The sequence below is a fragment of the Oryzias melastigma genome, linkage group LG10 (genome assembly GCF_002922805.2).
Source record: "Oryzias melastigma strain HK-1 linkage group LG10, ASM292280v2, whole genome shotgun sequence".
In the NCBI taxonomy this organism is placed as follows: Eukaryota; Metazoa; Chordata; class Actinopteri; order Beloniformes; family Adrianichthyidae; genus Oryzias; species Oryzias melastigma.
This window is the reverse complement of record NC_050521.1, coordinates 14,962,995-14,977,736: the sequence shown is the minus strand read 5'-3', so window position 1 is coordinate 14,977,736 and position 14,742 is coordinate 14,962,995. Positions and strand designations below refer to the sequence as shown.

At 38.8% G+C, this 14,742-nt stretch overlaps 1 protein-coding gene across 3 annotated transcripts; it reads left to right on the top strand.

The window, feature by feature from the left end:
* The first annotated feature begins 2,267 nt into the window (after positions 1–2,267).
* Positions 2,268–13,550, top strand: bicc2 (bicaudal C homolog 2). Of its 3 annotated transcripts, none has more exons than XM_024282862.2 (19): positions 2,268–2,859; positions 4,136–4,182; positions 4,397–4,466; positions 4,550–4,629; positions 4,703–4,864; positions 4,934–4,987; positions 5,065–5,274; positions 5,348–5,599; positions 5,755–5,886; positions 6,168–6,357; positions 7,880–8,013; positions 8,093–8,274; positions 8,671–8,776; positions 9,191–9,230; positions 11,339–11,502; positions 11,695–11,887; positions 11,954–12,111; positions 12,176–12,275; positions 12,356–13,550. In XM_024282862.2, the coding sequence occupies exons 1-19, from the start codon at positions 2,589–2,591 to the stop codon at positions 12,484–12,486; spliced, it is 2,676 nt and encodes an 891-aa protein (XP_024138630.1). In that variant the 5' UTR covers positions 2,268–2,588; the 3' UTR covers positions 12,487–13,550. The 3 variants fall into 3 exon arrangements, with proteins under 3 accessions (XP_024138630.1, XP_024138632.1, XP_024138629.1); XM_024282864.2 differs by having other exon boundaries at positions 4,700–4,864; positions 7,904–8,013; XM_024282861.2 differs by having other exon boundaries at positions 4,700–4,864.
* The last annotated feature ends 1,192 nt before the right edge of the window (positions 13,551–14,742 follow it).

The following is a 14,742-nucleotide window of genomic DNA, read 5'->3' as shown; positions in this document are numbered from 1 at the left end:
AATGCACTCATAAAGTCAATTCAAACTTTGAGTTATTTGCTCCTTGCCCTGTTGCTATGGTGACAAAGTAATTGAGGCTTTCACTTTTGATCCTCCTCAGGCAAACAGCCTGCAGTGTTTTGTAATGCTTGCAGGATCTCTGCACTGCTAAATACAGTTTCGCTGATCTGCCTGGAGGCAGATGTGTGAAAGTAATACGAAGAACACAAGGTTGATGTGGAAACAGAATTCCTCTGGAGTCTTCAAACTGCGTCAGTGGCTTGAAGTCCTGCATTTTTAGCAGGTGACCTGCCTGCTTGTATCTTTAATTTTTCCAGTAAACATCTAAGTGTATTTGTGGGCAAAAAATGTCACTGAATGCAAGCAGTTTTGTAAAAGGTGGTGGTCACAATTTGAGTTTTTAAAGTGGCAAAAGAAAAAAAAAGAAGAAAAAAAAACTTCAAGTTTTGTACATTATTCTAGCAAGTATTGACATCTACTAAGCAATGCAAAATAAAAAAAAAACAGTATGCATGTTTTTTTAATTATTTTTACAGAATCTACAGCTTTGTGTCCTGTGCTTGCATTTTATATAATAATAATAATAATACGTTTTATTGTGCTGTAGTACATGGATCAAAATTAATCATTTGCAAAAATAAAGCTACAATTCATTTCTTTTTCTTTTTCTATTCACCACAGATGAAGGACACACTGTGTAATTCTTTCTTGGTCTATTGTGAAAGGATTTCTTCCTCTTCACTTGTGTTTTTTTTGTGCTGCTTACTGTGCACCTAAAACAGTAAAAAAAAACACAAAAAACAGATTTATCTTTCAAATTCGGCACTTCTCCTAAGATAATTCAGCCATTCATTTAATTTAAATCTTCCCTTTTTACTTGTCGAGATCATACATGTCTTTGGATGGATTGTTGGAATTTTATTTTGGCAGGTGGGGAGAACCATCTACCAATGAAACAGAAATAAAGTGAAATGAAGGGCATTCAGATCTGCACTTGGTTAATTTCAGCAGTCTCATAACAGAGGTAGATGAACACCAGCAGGAGAAAATCACTGCTCTAGTTTCTATCAATATCAGAAGAGTTTGTCATGAAGCTTAAATGGAAGACAGAAAAAGATGATTGAAAACAGGTGTGAAAAAAAGGTTATTCCCAGGCAAAATGAATAGTTTTTACAGTAAAGACTTTAGAGAAACTTCTCATAAAAATGTCATTAAAAATGTAGATTTTTAATAATTATTTTGACCATTATCAACTAAAAGTAAGACAACACATGTGAGGTCTTGGCCAGAGTACATGGAGATAATTAATAGCCCAACTACACACGTGCAAATATGGTTTTTCACTTTTCAAATAAAACCTTTTACACTTAAAATGATCAACTTCTGAATTTATTATCGAATTTGTCAGCCAAAATAAAGAAAGTCACCCAATTTATTACAATATTTAAGCCTCTTTGCTTGGATTCATTACTTAATAATATGTGACACCTGTATGTGCTCACATTTAAGCATTGATATTATCATACCACTTCATATTTGACAATTTTACTTATCATTTGGCTGCTTATAGACTTAGTTTTATGAGACACAGGATTTTCTAACCAGGATTTAATTAGCAGGCCAGTTCAGGTTTGCATCCAAATTGTGACTAATTAGCAGCTGCAGCATCATTTTGTTTTAATTAGCAAAAATGATCAGAACATACTGGGGCTTTCAGGAGGATTAAAGACACAGGTGTTAAGTATAAGTCAGTCACAAGGATGTTTACAGAAATTAGTGTTTCAGTTTTAGCAAGAACATAGTGACTACATCATGTTTGGCTCAGATAAAATTTGTTAAAATTGTTCTTTCAAAGTTTCTGGGTTCACCTTCACAAAAATCAAAACTTTTTCTGTTATTTATGCTGAAATTTATACTGTGCAAAAATGTGCAGATTTCAGGCTGTTAAGTGGTATGGTAGTTAAAAAAAAACAATGAATTTTGACTGGGAACTTTAAAAGTTGGTTTAAATTATAAAATTATAGTGGCATCTTTTTCCTGTAAATACTTCACTTTATCCAAACCTTTGAAATCTAAAACCTTCTGTGTCTCATAAAGAAAAAGGAGAGAGGGCAGATATAAGCTGTGGTGCAGTGGAAAGCCAGGACATGAGCTTGTTTGGTTAGCTGTGTGTACCGCTGTGAGGACGGCTCTCACAGAGCATTTGGTTTATGAGCACAGTGTGGTTTAAAGATTTGTCATGTGACTATATAATCTGTAATTTTTCCGCTGTGGATCTCTGGATTTGCTCAGAATGAAGGATTCTCTGTTGTGTCATTGGAAGTTATTGCTGAAATGGTGAAAATAAGTGATTTGCCTTCAACATATTGTCAATGACAACTGTTTTCAAGGCTCAAAAAGCTCCAATGCTGAAACAATGAATCGATTTACATTCACAATTAGCTAAAGGGGGTGGAGTATTTGAAGACAAATAACAGGGGGTGTTTCTTACCCCTCTCTCCCCTCTTCCCCTTTCCACGCCGGTCTCCTTGGTCACACACATGCACAAACACAGGTCACACAAACACTGACGAGGGCTCAGTCCTGCTATGGCCACCACCACCACAGAGGAGAGTTTGGGGCTTTCTCAGGACACCATGGCACCTCAGCAGCCCGATTTAGGAAGTAACGTAGCACTTGACTCAGCAGCAAAGGCTGACCCCAAAGGGGCCCAATGTGACAAACAGGAGGAAGCTGAGGAGGATGGAGGAGCAAGCTCTGCTGTGCAGAAGGAGGATACAACAGGGCCAACTCTGGATCCAGAGTGGGTGGAAGAAAGATTCAGGATTGACAGGAAGAAGCTTGAAACTATGTTGTACGGTGAGTGAAATGACAGCTCTTTTTTATCTTCTCAATTTACCTGGCAGGCCACATTTCCAACAAGTTCTCCTGTGTGTTGAGCTTGTTATCCGCCTGAACCCGTGAGCCTGTCAGGGCAGCCAGCTGGCTGTGGCATAGCTGCTCCCATCAGTAGCTGTGATCCTGCAAAGCCCTGCTGGTGCATCGCCGTAATTTATCACCTGCGATGACTTGAGCATTCAGATCTCCTTTTTGCTTTTATCAATCCTGTCTGGGAAGCAGAGGTGACAGCTTCTGTTAGCTTGGCAGGTTTGTGACAAATGCCTCCCTTAGGTCACCGAGGAAACTGACAGTGAGATATTGATGTAAATGATGATGGTCAGCTAATTTTTTCTTTTTAAAGTCCCACCCATGTTTTGACCTATTGCAAAATTATTCCCAATGTTTTTTTATTTTATTTTAATTATGCTGTTTTTCGCCAAAACCGAAAAAAATGTGTGCTGTTGTCTTGTAAATAGTTTCTGCACAGGAGCATGACTATTGATGCACACACATTTCCCATCATCCATCTGTTTACAAACTCTTCCTCTACCTTACAGCCCCTCACAACCCCAACCTAACATTACCCATAGAACAAAAATGGCCAGCAGTATTGGAGCTATCCAGGCGTACAGTTTTGAGCCAGATTCCAGCTCAGACGAGGAAAACAAAGATGTACATAGTCGTCTACAAGCAAATACATCGGAATGGAGCGGAGCAGGAAACCTGTGGCCTGTATATTGTAGCACCTACATCACAGCTATAAGCTTTTTGAATTTAAATTTCTTTATCTACTCCTAATTTACAACAATTTGAATAAAGAAATACTTAGGAACACAATTTTAAGCTTGATTTTATTTAGATATGTCTTCCAAATGTTACAAAAACAGGTTAAAAACGTGATTTTCGTTGGAGTGGGTCTTCCAAATGTTTTGGTATTCTCATTACTGGGGTTATGTAATTGAAATTATAGTGGGGAGGGGGATCATTTTCTGCTCCCCAAACCAGCACCTTCTTGCTCAACCCCACACTGTGCTTCTCTCGTTCCTCCGTTTTGTCCAGCGTAACCCGTGGTGATGAGGGGGAGGTGAGGGCGTTCCTGGGGCTCCTCTTGAACCCCGTAAATGTCACCATGGAGCCATGACCTTTTAAAAATTGTTTATGTTCCAGGCAACCCTCTTGTTCGACTTGCAACGCAAAATTTATAAATGTTGACTCATGTTTTAAACAGAACACTATGGTCTTATTTCTCTTTTAGCTCCTAAGCGTGAAGACAGTGAGACAGGAGAGGAGTTTTTTGAGCGAGTGAGTACTTTCAATTCAAAAACTCAAGATAAAAATAGAGAAAACTCAAATGTACTTTTAACATCCACATCAATAACCACTCTGTGACAGCTAAATTATTTAAGTTTTGTTTAAAGCGGCTGAAGTTTTAATGGGGGAATCATTGAAGCTTTTGAAATGCAAATGATCCTTTGTGTTGTGAACAGAGGGATGCTGTGTCTGTGTGTCCCCCCAGGTGATGCGAGAAACTAACACTCAGGTGAAATGGCCATCCAAGCTGAAAATAGGAGCAAAGTCAAAGAAAGGTGCTAAAGTCTTCAGTTTTTATGCTTTACATGCCACATACTTTTACCCATTTTCTCAAAAAAAATCAACTTTTTCACAACAGATCCACACGTGAAAGTGGAAGGTAAACGGGCCGGCGTGAGGGAAGCCAAAAAGAAGATTCTAGAAGTGCTGGAAACCAAGGTGACAACCTTATCTTGAGTAGCTGTTCCTTTTGATCTGGCACGATTTACACCAGCGTTTACATGAAAAGCAGGTAAACAAAGTAACTCTGAAAATGGACGTGGCCTACACAGAACACTCGCATGTGATTGGAAAGGGTGGAGGGAACATCAAAAAGGTGATGGATGCCACGTCCTGCCACATCCACTTCCCTGACTCCAACCGCCACAACAGTGCAGGAGAAAAAAGCAACCAGGTGACTTTAAAGTTTTCAATGTTTGCATTAGTTTTAATTTATAATAATTTGTTTACTTGATCTTGTAAGGTTTCTATTGCCGGGCCCATAGAAGGGGTGGAAGAAGCCAGGAGGAGGATAAGAGTAAGTGGTTTGCGTCTTACCTCACTCTTATTTAAAATGTTTTATAATGCCACCTCGTTTCCTCGACGTATCTCCAGGACCTCCAACCAATGTCACTGACCTTTGATCTGCCTGTGAGTCTGGTACCCCAGGCTCTTCCAGATGCAGGCTCCCCCCTCATCCAGCAGGTCGTGCAGGCTTTTGGGGTCAGTGTAAATTTCCGGGCCCTCCCATCGCAGCCTCAAACCTCTTTTTATGGAAACTGCTGCACCGTCTGGGGACTGCAGGGCAACACGGCAGCCGTGAAGGTTGGTGTACGTTATTTCCTATCCACTCGAGGTCCGCTATCATGACGGATTTGTGTGAATCTACACTTAACAGAAGGCGACCTGCATCCTGATGGACCTCCTGCTTGGATCGGACGCTCCAGGTGGGGCAGTAAGCAGCCAACTGGACGTCACCACCCAGCAGCATCTCTTTCTGCTGGGGCAGAACGGAACACACTTCCTAAGCATTATGCAGCAGACTCAGACTCAGATCGTTCTGCCAGACCTCGGTGCCCCTCAGAGTCCCCCCTCTCTGCTCATCCAGGGCAGCCCTGATGGAGTCTGTCTGGCTCGACAGCAGCTCGTGGTACAGTGGAATCCTCTTGTTTTGTCTGGCAGATTCTTGCCTTCCAGTAGACACACATTCTCCATCTGTCATTGCCTGCTCTTAATTTAAATTCCCCACAAGGTTTCTTTTTAGTCTGTTGTTTTAAATTTCATGCTTTTTTTTTGGTTTTTCAGGACTGCCTGCCGGTGTGTCTGATGTTTGACATGCGAGAGGATGGAGCTGCAGATCCCAGCACGCTGTCTCAGATGATGCACAATCTGGGAGTATTCATTAGTGTCAAACCAAAAGCGAAGCAGACCAGCAAGGTACATGTTTTTCTGCTTTAACTACTATCACTCTCCATTCACAAGTAAACAACAATTTGTCGTCATGTCGGCTCTCAGTTCCATCCCTTTGAATTTACTTGAGCTCTGCGACCACAAAACGAAGGTTTTGCTCATTTCACATGCCCCGCATTACCCAGAAAACCTTGTAAATCCAATTTAATTCTGAAACGTGGATGCAAATGTATTCACACCTGTGGCTCCGTGTGCTGCGGTGAGTGGAATACTGACAGAAGTATTCTGTGTGGATGTGTATTCATCAGTCGGTGGTGGTGAAGGGTCTGGAGCGCAACATCTCCAATATTTATGAAGCCCGTCGCGCCCTCCTGGGACTGGATTCCTCTGAGCATGCAAAAATAAACGGACTGAGCCATGACCCCATGCTTCCCGGAGGTGGGGCGACCAACTACTGGCTCAACATGTTGCTGCAGCAGCTTCGTCTCTCTGAGCAGGGTGAGCTGCTGGACATTATAGTCCTTCACACGCATTATCCATCAGACTTTGTGGAAGCTTTTCTTTTTATTTTTTGTCAAAGGATCCTGGTTTTTACAAAAACAGGAAAAGATCTTTATTCTATTTAGATTTATAAAAAAATACTTAATTAGAAACACTATTTTACTAGTTCAATTTCCTTAATGTGACTCACCAGACTTAGAAAAACTTTGATTTCTGAGGTAGATAAAATAAACTTTCTCCTGCTAACTTTGTGCATTTTGCATTCAAAACAAAGATGCAATTGGAGGAAAACATACTAATTGTTTAATGCTCTCTTAAAACACTTTGGGTTATTTCTTCAACCCAATTATTGAGATATTCATGTTGTAGTATATTTTTGGGTTATTTTCTGAAGCTTTTCTAATTTTTGCAGTAATAGTAGTTTCATTTGGACTAAATTTATTTTAATTTTCAAAAAATTTGGCCTTATTTTAACCTCAGAGTTGAGGTTACAAAACCCTTATGTTATATTTAACTTGTGTTATATTTAACTATGGAGTGTGCATTTATGCAACCAGACTAAATGTCATATACTGTAGCTTCCTTAGAAAAAAAATATGATTCATTTAAATAACATTTCTTGTTAAAATTGTATTTTTAGATAAAGAAGGGGAATTAAATCTAAAACAGTTGGGTTTTAGTGTGTACATTATATAGCATTAGTGGCATGTTTTGTTTCAATTTAAAAGATATGGTCATTTGATCCATGGGGTTTTGTTGAGTCAATTTGAAGTCAATTTTGAGCTACGTCATTGGACATGACCTCACAAAAGCCTGAAGTTTCCCAAATATGAAACAGTTAAAATCCATATAACTGCACAGAAATACTGTCTGTTGCTGCACATTGATGTTTAATCAAAGCTGAGCTTTTCTGTGTGGCATTTGCTTGTTCATCCTAAGCTACTGAGGATTTTCAAAAACATACACATAAGTCTTGATGAAATGGTTTACTTTCCTGAATGAATAAATGTGGTAATGATTGTATGTGTTTTTCTGCTGAATCAAGATTGAGTCTTTATTTATTTTATTTTTTATTTTTTACATTTTTTGTGAAAAAGAAAATTAACTTTCAACTCTATGCAATGATAAAAATAAAAAAAAACCTAAAGTAACTAAAAACAGTCCCGGTAATTCTTTAATACAAGAGGCTCACAATAAATAACTTAAATTTCCTTTTTTTCATGGATTTTGTTGAGTTATTTAATCAATTATTTAGATGCAATTTTGCTTTTTGCTTTTGTTTTTACAAAGATATTGAACTCAAATTGATTACAAAATTTAACTATTCACTACTAAAGTGTTTGCATTAAAATATGCTGCTAATAACATTTGATCAAAATGTTATTTAAATGTTAACACATTTTTCCAAGATTGTGTTTCCAGTTACCAGTTTTTAGGTCATATTTCTGAAATATTTTGAAGAAGTTTTTATCGATCAAGACTTTTTTTTATCTGATATTTCTTTTGGCATATTTGGCAGGTTGTTTATCTGTGTCTTCCACAGAAATTGGGGCAGGCGGTAAACCCCGACCTTCTCCTCCTCCAGGACTCGCTCCTTCTCCTGAAGAGGGAAGGCCGGGACTGAGGGGTACGGACAGTCGGCCACTGGAGAAGGTGATGAATCATGAACTTTTGGAAAAAAATAAAAAATAAAATGAGACAAACAGTGATTCATTTCTTTCTTCCTCCTCAGATTCTTGAAAACGAGTACCAGTCGGGTCAGTCTGAAGATGAGGACCATGAGATGTGTGATGCAGCACACAGCATCAGCAGGGTTGGGCTGAATGGACGAAGAGGGAGCCTGCAAAGTCCTGACATCAACACGGTTCTGAACCAAGGCAGAAGGCATTCAACAGGACAACCAATATTGTACAGGTTAACAGTCTTAAAACTCTAATAGATGCTCCTTAAATTAAGACATTTGTATTTATAAGTTATGAATGTTGTCTTATCTTCTGTGTGAATAAAGTTTGATGGATTGATGTTTTTCCAGAATCTATAAATCACAAAAGTCTGTCAGGTGAAGGAGAACTTTGAGAACTCTCCATTCTTTAAGCTTAATTAGAGCCGTACAGCTTCAACACTTCAGCTCTCATTAATTGTGTTGGATATTTATAAAGCTCCGTGACATTGTCTTTGAAATTCTCCAGCAGAATTATTTCTGTCAGAGCAATGAAGGATTAATAAGCCCTGCGATGTGGCGTGTATTCATTAGACTTTCACCTTGCCTGCTCTTCCCCTCCGTCTGTGTGTGTCTCCTGGATGTGACAGACTGTTGAACCCAGAGACGAAGGGAGGGAGGGCTGAGCGGAGGAACAGCCTGAGGAGCGACGTGACTCTGCCTCCAAATGTCTGTGCTGACTCATCCAAGGCTGAGGTAAAGCCAAACAGGAATTTAGTCGGATTTCTTGGAAATGTATCCTCATCTATAGCAAAACTGAATCGCTTTCAGTCAAATTTGATGGATGAGTAATATAAGCAGAGATTTAAATCTTTCTGTCTCTTTGATGCCAATATTAACAAACAAATTAGACTCAAAACATCAAGTCAAGTTTGTTGATTTGTTTATCTGAGCGTTTGCGTTTTTTTTTTCCTTCCCCTGTTACTGGGAACATTTCTCCATGGAGGATTAATGAGTTCCCTCAAAAGCAGCAGGAGTTTTTCAATCTTTCAAGCGCTTTTTACGGTTTTAAATTGGTTTCTTGCAACCTTTCCTGAACAACCAGAAGAGAAAAACAAAATCAATTTCATGCATTATTGACCTTCTCTATTTGCTTTATGTGTTTCACAGGATTATGATTATGAAAAAAAGAAACTACTTGCAACCAGAGGTTAGTACTTCTAGATGTTTGACCCTTTCTTACAGAGAAATCTATTTTTTAAGCTTGGTTTTTATCATTCACTGAAGATTTTCCTTAAGGTCATAAAGGGCCCACACTGCAACCTATTTAATCCTTACAAAGATTTAAAACATTTTAGGCATTTATGATATTTTGCCCAGTTTTAAATAGTTCAAACTTTTACACTTCTCCAAGCTTTTCTTGAGATTTTCTTCACTAAGAACTAGGATCTAGAAACAAGGAAATTATTATTAAAATGTGTCAAAACCATTTTGCTTCAAACTCTTGATTTTAAAACAAAAACAAAAAAAACTCAAATTGAACTGTAATTTTTGGTTAAATGTTAAGAATGTTGTTTTAAAGCTTAATAAATGCTGAGAATTTAGACTGACATTTATTGTCATTATTTTTAAAATAAACATTTAGATTCAAGCTCTAGTTTCAGATTTATTCTGATGGACCTACTTGTGCTGCAATGGTATTCTCATTGTATTCACATTTTGTTCTAAAATGAGCCATTTCCACTTAATACACTCGGTTTTTGTCACTGACATTAAGTGAGGTGTCCACTTTGTCACTTTTGATCATGAACCAGTCTAACTTGATAAAGAGTAAGTTAAAAAAAACAACAAAAAAACTTAATTGGCTTTAATCACACTTTTTGGTTTTTGAAGGCTGAGAGAAAGTTTTAGCCACATCACAACCTATAGTGAGGTGTCCACTTTGTCATTTTTGATCATGAATAAGTTTAACTTGATAAAGAGTAAGTTTAAAAGTTAAAGGTAAAAAAAGTTTTACCAAATTGACATTTTTCACACTTAAAGGCTCTTAGAAGATGATTTTTGGTCACAGCTTATAGTAAGATGTCCACTTTGTCATTTTTGAATCATAATTGGTCTAACTTGGTAAAAAGTAAGCTAGTGACAAACTACAATTGCATAAACAAAGACCAAAAAAAAAAAAAAATAGACCATTTGCTTAAAACTGGCAAAAATACTCATTATTGGGCTTTCAAATATTTTTTTGAAAGTAATTATTTTTTAATCTTCTTTTTCCCTTTTTGAATACTTTTGTGGAACTCCTTGTTTTAATATGTTAATATCTCATAAGATTGTAAAGTAAAAAATTACTTTCTGCGTGGACATACATTCTACTAATTTCTAGGGCTTTTTTCTTAGGATTAGTGTTCTTTTCTAATTTTTAGGCTGAATTTTGTTTGGAGTGTTGATAAAAAAAAAAACAATTTTATGACTAATTTCCTGCTTTTGAAGCACAATGTTATGTTTAATGTTGATTAAAAAAATTGCAGAAAAACAAATACATTGCATAACTTTTTTGTAAAGAATTCTGTCATCTTTTAGAGGAATATCCCGTATGTGGGGACAGGACTTTTTCAGACATGCTAACAGCAGAGCGACCAGAGCTTTTAAAGGCTGTACTGTGACAAAGTTATAACAGAGTAGCACTGCCGCTCACATTTAGATCAGTTCATATGACCACACATGGATCCAGACATCCTCACACACACACTTCTGCCCCCAGAAACGACAAATACCCACCAAACTCTGCCTCATTTATCATGCACACTGAGAGACACTGCAGCCAAATGCTAGCAAATTCCCACAGTGTTGTTTTATGGGATTATGAATTAGCACTCTGAATGGGCCATCTGCCTCTCAGTCATTAAGATGTCCATATGCCAGCCTATGAGCGGGGCATTTACTCACACATGCACACTTTTAACGACACCAGAAACAGTCCTGTTGATATTGCACTCTGAGTGGAGTGTTGATGCCAGTCTAGTCACACATTCAAAGACCCTACTGGAGAGTGTGCACCAGTCTTTGCAGTATGTAGCGCCCTACTTGCTGGAAATCATGATTCTGTATTTACTGCATAAATCAAGCTTGTTTAGGTCTGGGCCTCAAAGCGGACGAAAGAGTGTCAATATGGAGAATTTGTGCACAGCTTTGTGCAAGTCTTTTGTGGTAAAAGTGGCATGGTAGACCAAATTATTTTTAAAAACTTGTTTGCTCTGTAATTAAGCATTTGTTTTCCTTTTCATGTGAATGGCATTTGAAGTTCTCTTGTGTTCTCAGCAATGCAGAGGAAGCCCGTGGTCACTGAGGTCCGCACGCCAACTGATACCTGGAGTGGCCTCGGTTTCTCCAAGTCAATGCCAGCTGAGGCCGTCAAGGAGCTCCGCAACATCAACCGGCGCAGCTACAAGCCTTACCTGAGCACCAGCAGCAATCAGCAACAGGTACAAATCTGCCAGATGTGAAACCGTATTTTTTTTTTCTTTAAAAGTACATTTACTATGGGAGGGGAACATAAAATACAATTTAAAACAAATGAAAAATGATAGTTTTGATTGATTTTGATAAGACTTAAGCAGGAGTCCCTTCAGCTCCAAACAAGTTGACCTTGTGACTGCTTCCGTGTGTCTCTTTAGTCTTGGGCTGCTCAGACGGGAAAGCCTTGTAATGGCAGTAACTCTGAGAACTGGAGAGACAGACGTGGATCAGGATCTCTCACCGTTTCACCCTCATCCTCTCCATCCTCCCCCACCTCCCCCCCAACAACCCTCTCATCCTCCACCTCCTCTTTTCCTCCATTTGCCTCCTCAAACAGGAGCGACACACCATGTAAGTCTTGACTGTTTTGATTTTTTTATCCACTGTTGGAGTTGACCTCTTAACTTTAATGTCTAGCGGAGGGTTTTGTGAGCAGCAGCTTCTTTGAAAGTTCTTCGAGGAGGGCGTTAACTTGCAGCCAGCGAAGCCCCTCCCCTAGTGTGACAAATGACTTGCCTGAGTTGCTCAACCAACTTGGTCTGATCAAATATATTGACGTGTTCGAGCAACAAGAGGTAAGTCTGGAGAAAATGTCGGTCTGACTGAGTGATCCAATCTGAATGACTCTCCTTATGGCAGATCGACTATCAGACGTTCCTCACTTTATCCGATGACGACCTTAAAGAGGTGGGCGTCTCCACTTTTGGGGCCAGACGTAAAATGTTATTAGCCATTTCAGGTGAGAATCATTCTTTGAGTCATTTTGAAATCTACTACTGATAGTGCACTTTGCAGCTACTGGTTTGACTCTTTGTCTAGACCTCAACAAGAGCAAAAGGAGGCTGTCAGATGCACCGGCGGTGAAGTCCGCCTACTTGGAGGGGGGCGCGAGCGGCCGACTCCCTCGAATCATAGATGTGGAAGTTGCAGCTCAGAGAAATGGATGGTGAGAGATGGCATAACACATCTCTGGGACTCAATTAATAAAGACAGTCAGTTCTAAGATGAGGATGCTTGTTGTAAAAAGTTGAATGCTTTTTATTGTCTAAAAAAAGAATGCCCCCTGTAAGATATTACGGCAATATTTCAATTCTTCAGCAGCCATATTCCAAAGTTTTTACTTAATTGTTGGGCACACTTTTTGTGCTCTTTTAAAGTGCCTTTTTATGCCAATTTCAAGTTCCATGCAACTGTAAAGAAATTATTACATAATAATCCTCTTCAGAATGTAGCAGTTGACTTTTGCAATCTGCACTGTGCATTCACTTTACAAAAAAGTAAACCTTAACGTGGAGAACAACAGTGTTACAGCTGAACACTAGAGGGCGCCAGTGTGACACTTTGTTTATGACAACAGGATGTATTAAAGAAAAACAAACTTTGGATTTTTTTTCTCTTTCTTTCTGGGTGACAAGGTTACTTGGAGAAGCTCAAATTAAAATAAATGATAAATTAACTTGAAACCTTCATATGTTTAAATAAACACTGTAAACCCATCAAGCAACCTTTTTGTTTTTAATCTTTCCACGCTTTAATCCAATGCTTCATTTTTATTTATAATTCCTGTCAAAAATGTTCAATTTGTCACCAGGAGAAGCTCTTTGGCAATGATTTGTAATTTAGAGTAATTTTGTTGGGCAACAAATGGGAGTAAATGATGCAAAATAGCTTAGCTCGGGGCTGTGAGGGGGTCTGATCCATTCAGGGTCTCTGCAAGCTGCCTCAGCGGCAGTCAAGCATGAAAGACAGAGAGAGTGGAAATGGTGCGTTATGACAGATCAAGAAATAGATGCCGTCTAATTATGACAGAGTTTTTTGGCCAATTACAAAAATTTCTTTTAGAGCAGTGATCCTCAAATTTTGTAGTCAGACGGTGGATGTGCAAAGGTGGATCAGTAGCCACTTGCTTTGTTATTTTTGGTGCTTTCTGACATGTTTTGATGAAGTAAATCCATATTCCAGTCAAAATGGATTGCTGCAGCAAAAAAAAAAAAAAAAAAAACATGAAAAAATTCAAATCTATTTGTTTAGCAGAGTTAAAGTATATTTTTATTGTTACTACGGGCCTCTAGAGCCAGAATCCTGCTGGGTTCCAAAAACCCTGCCCCATCTGCTGCTGATTACCTGGATCAGGTGTGTTTTACCAATGTCAATAGCAATAAAAATGGGGAAGCGGCTGGACGGATCAGTTGGCTGCAGGCAGGAATGGCGAATAGAAAACCAGGGTTCATTAGCCAGGGGGTGCGATGAGCTTATTCCAGTGTGGGTCCTAAGATGTAACCCTTCACGGTACTGCCTACCTATAGCCACAGGGGGAGGACCCTGTGCTGGTCTCCAGCTCAGATTAAATACAGGGTTGTGACAGGAAGTGCATCCTAGCATAAAAATCTTCCAAACCAAATGTGCAGATCAGGGAAAGCGGATTTGCTGTGGTGACCCCTGAAGGGATAAGCCGAAAGGTGAACGATAACAGCAATAACAAAAGTATGTCGATAAAGGTTCAAGGTGACGTTGTATTGAAGTTGAGTCATGGCATGAGTCATCACATCTGGACTCCAAACAGTCTTGAAACGTTTCATTACTCATCCCAGATGCTTTATTGGTCTTAAAGACAAAAAGGATGATAGGTTAGTTGGAAAACATGCAGGAGACTGGGCCTCGAGGCTGGAAGTGCATCCCACAAAGCACCAAATAAATTCCTCTTTTAACATTTTAGAAAATAAGAACAATTTCACATACATTCTTGTTTACATTGACACTATAATTTAACATTTTGGATCAATTCACATACGTTGGGATTTCCAAAACAATAAAGAATATGTAATCAGACTTCTATGTATAAAATTGAAAATCCCAATCAAACTTACCAAAATAGGTGTGAGATTGAGTGAATTAAAAAATAAAAATAAAAATCAAATCCCCCAAAAGCAGAAAAACAAACTTCAGCTGTGATAAGCATCCCCACTCTCGCTGGATCCACCCAGCGGGGAGGCCATCTGAGCGTGATGAAGAAGCAGCTAATAGAGAAATAAAACAGAACAACAAAGTGCCCTGAGGATAAAAGATTCCCCTCACTGTGATGGAAGATGGAACTCACTCCAGGAAAGTGAGAACAAGAAAGGAGGAAAAAAAAATCGGTTATGAGACGCTGCATGTGTGAAGAAGTTGGGGGGGTAAAAATTGAGCACAGCATGATAGATGTGTTA

Bases quoted from the DNA above. Each gene is read 5' to 3' on its own strand.
- bicc2 (XM_024282861.2), top strand. From the start codon at position 2,589: ATGGCCACCACCACCACAGAGGAGAGTTTGGGGCTTTCTCAGGACACC. The intron at 4,183-4,396 runs GTGAGTACTTTC...GTGTCCCCCCAG, and splicing joins GAGAGGAGTTTTTTGAGCGA to GTGATGCGAGAAACTAACAC. The intron at 4,467-4,549 runs GTGCTAAAGTCT...TTTTCACAACAG, and splicing joins AGGAGCAAAGTCAAAGAAAG to ATCCACACGTGAAAGTGGAA.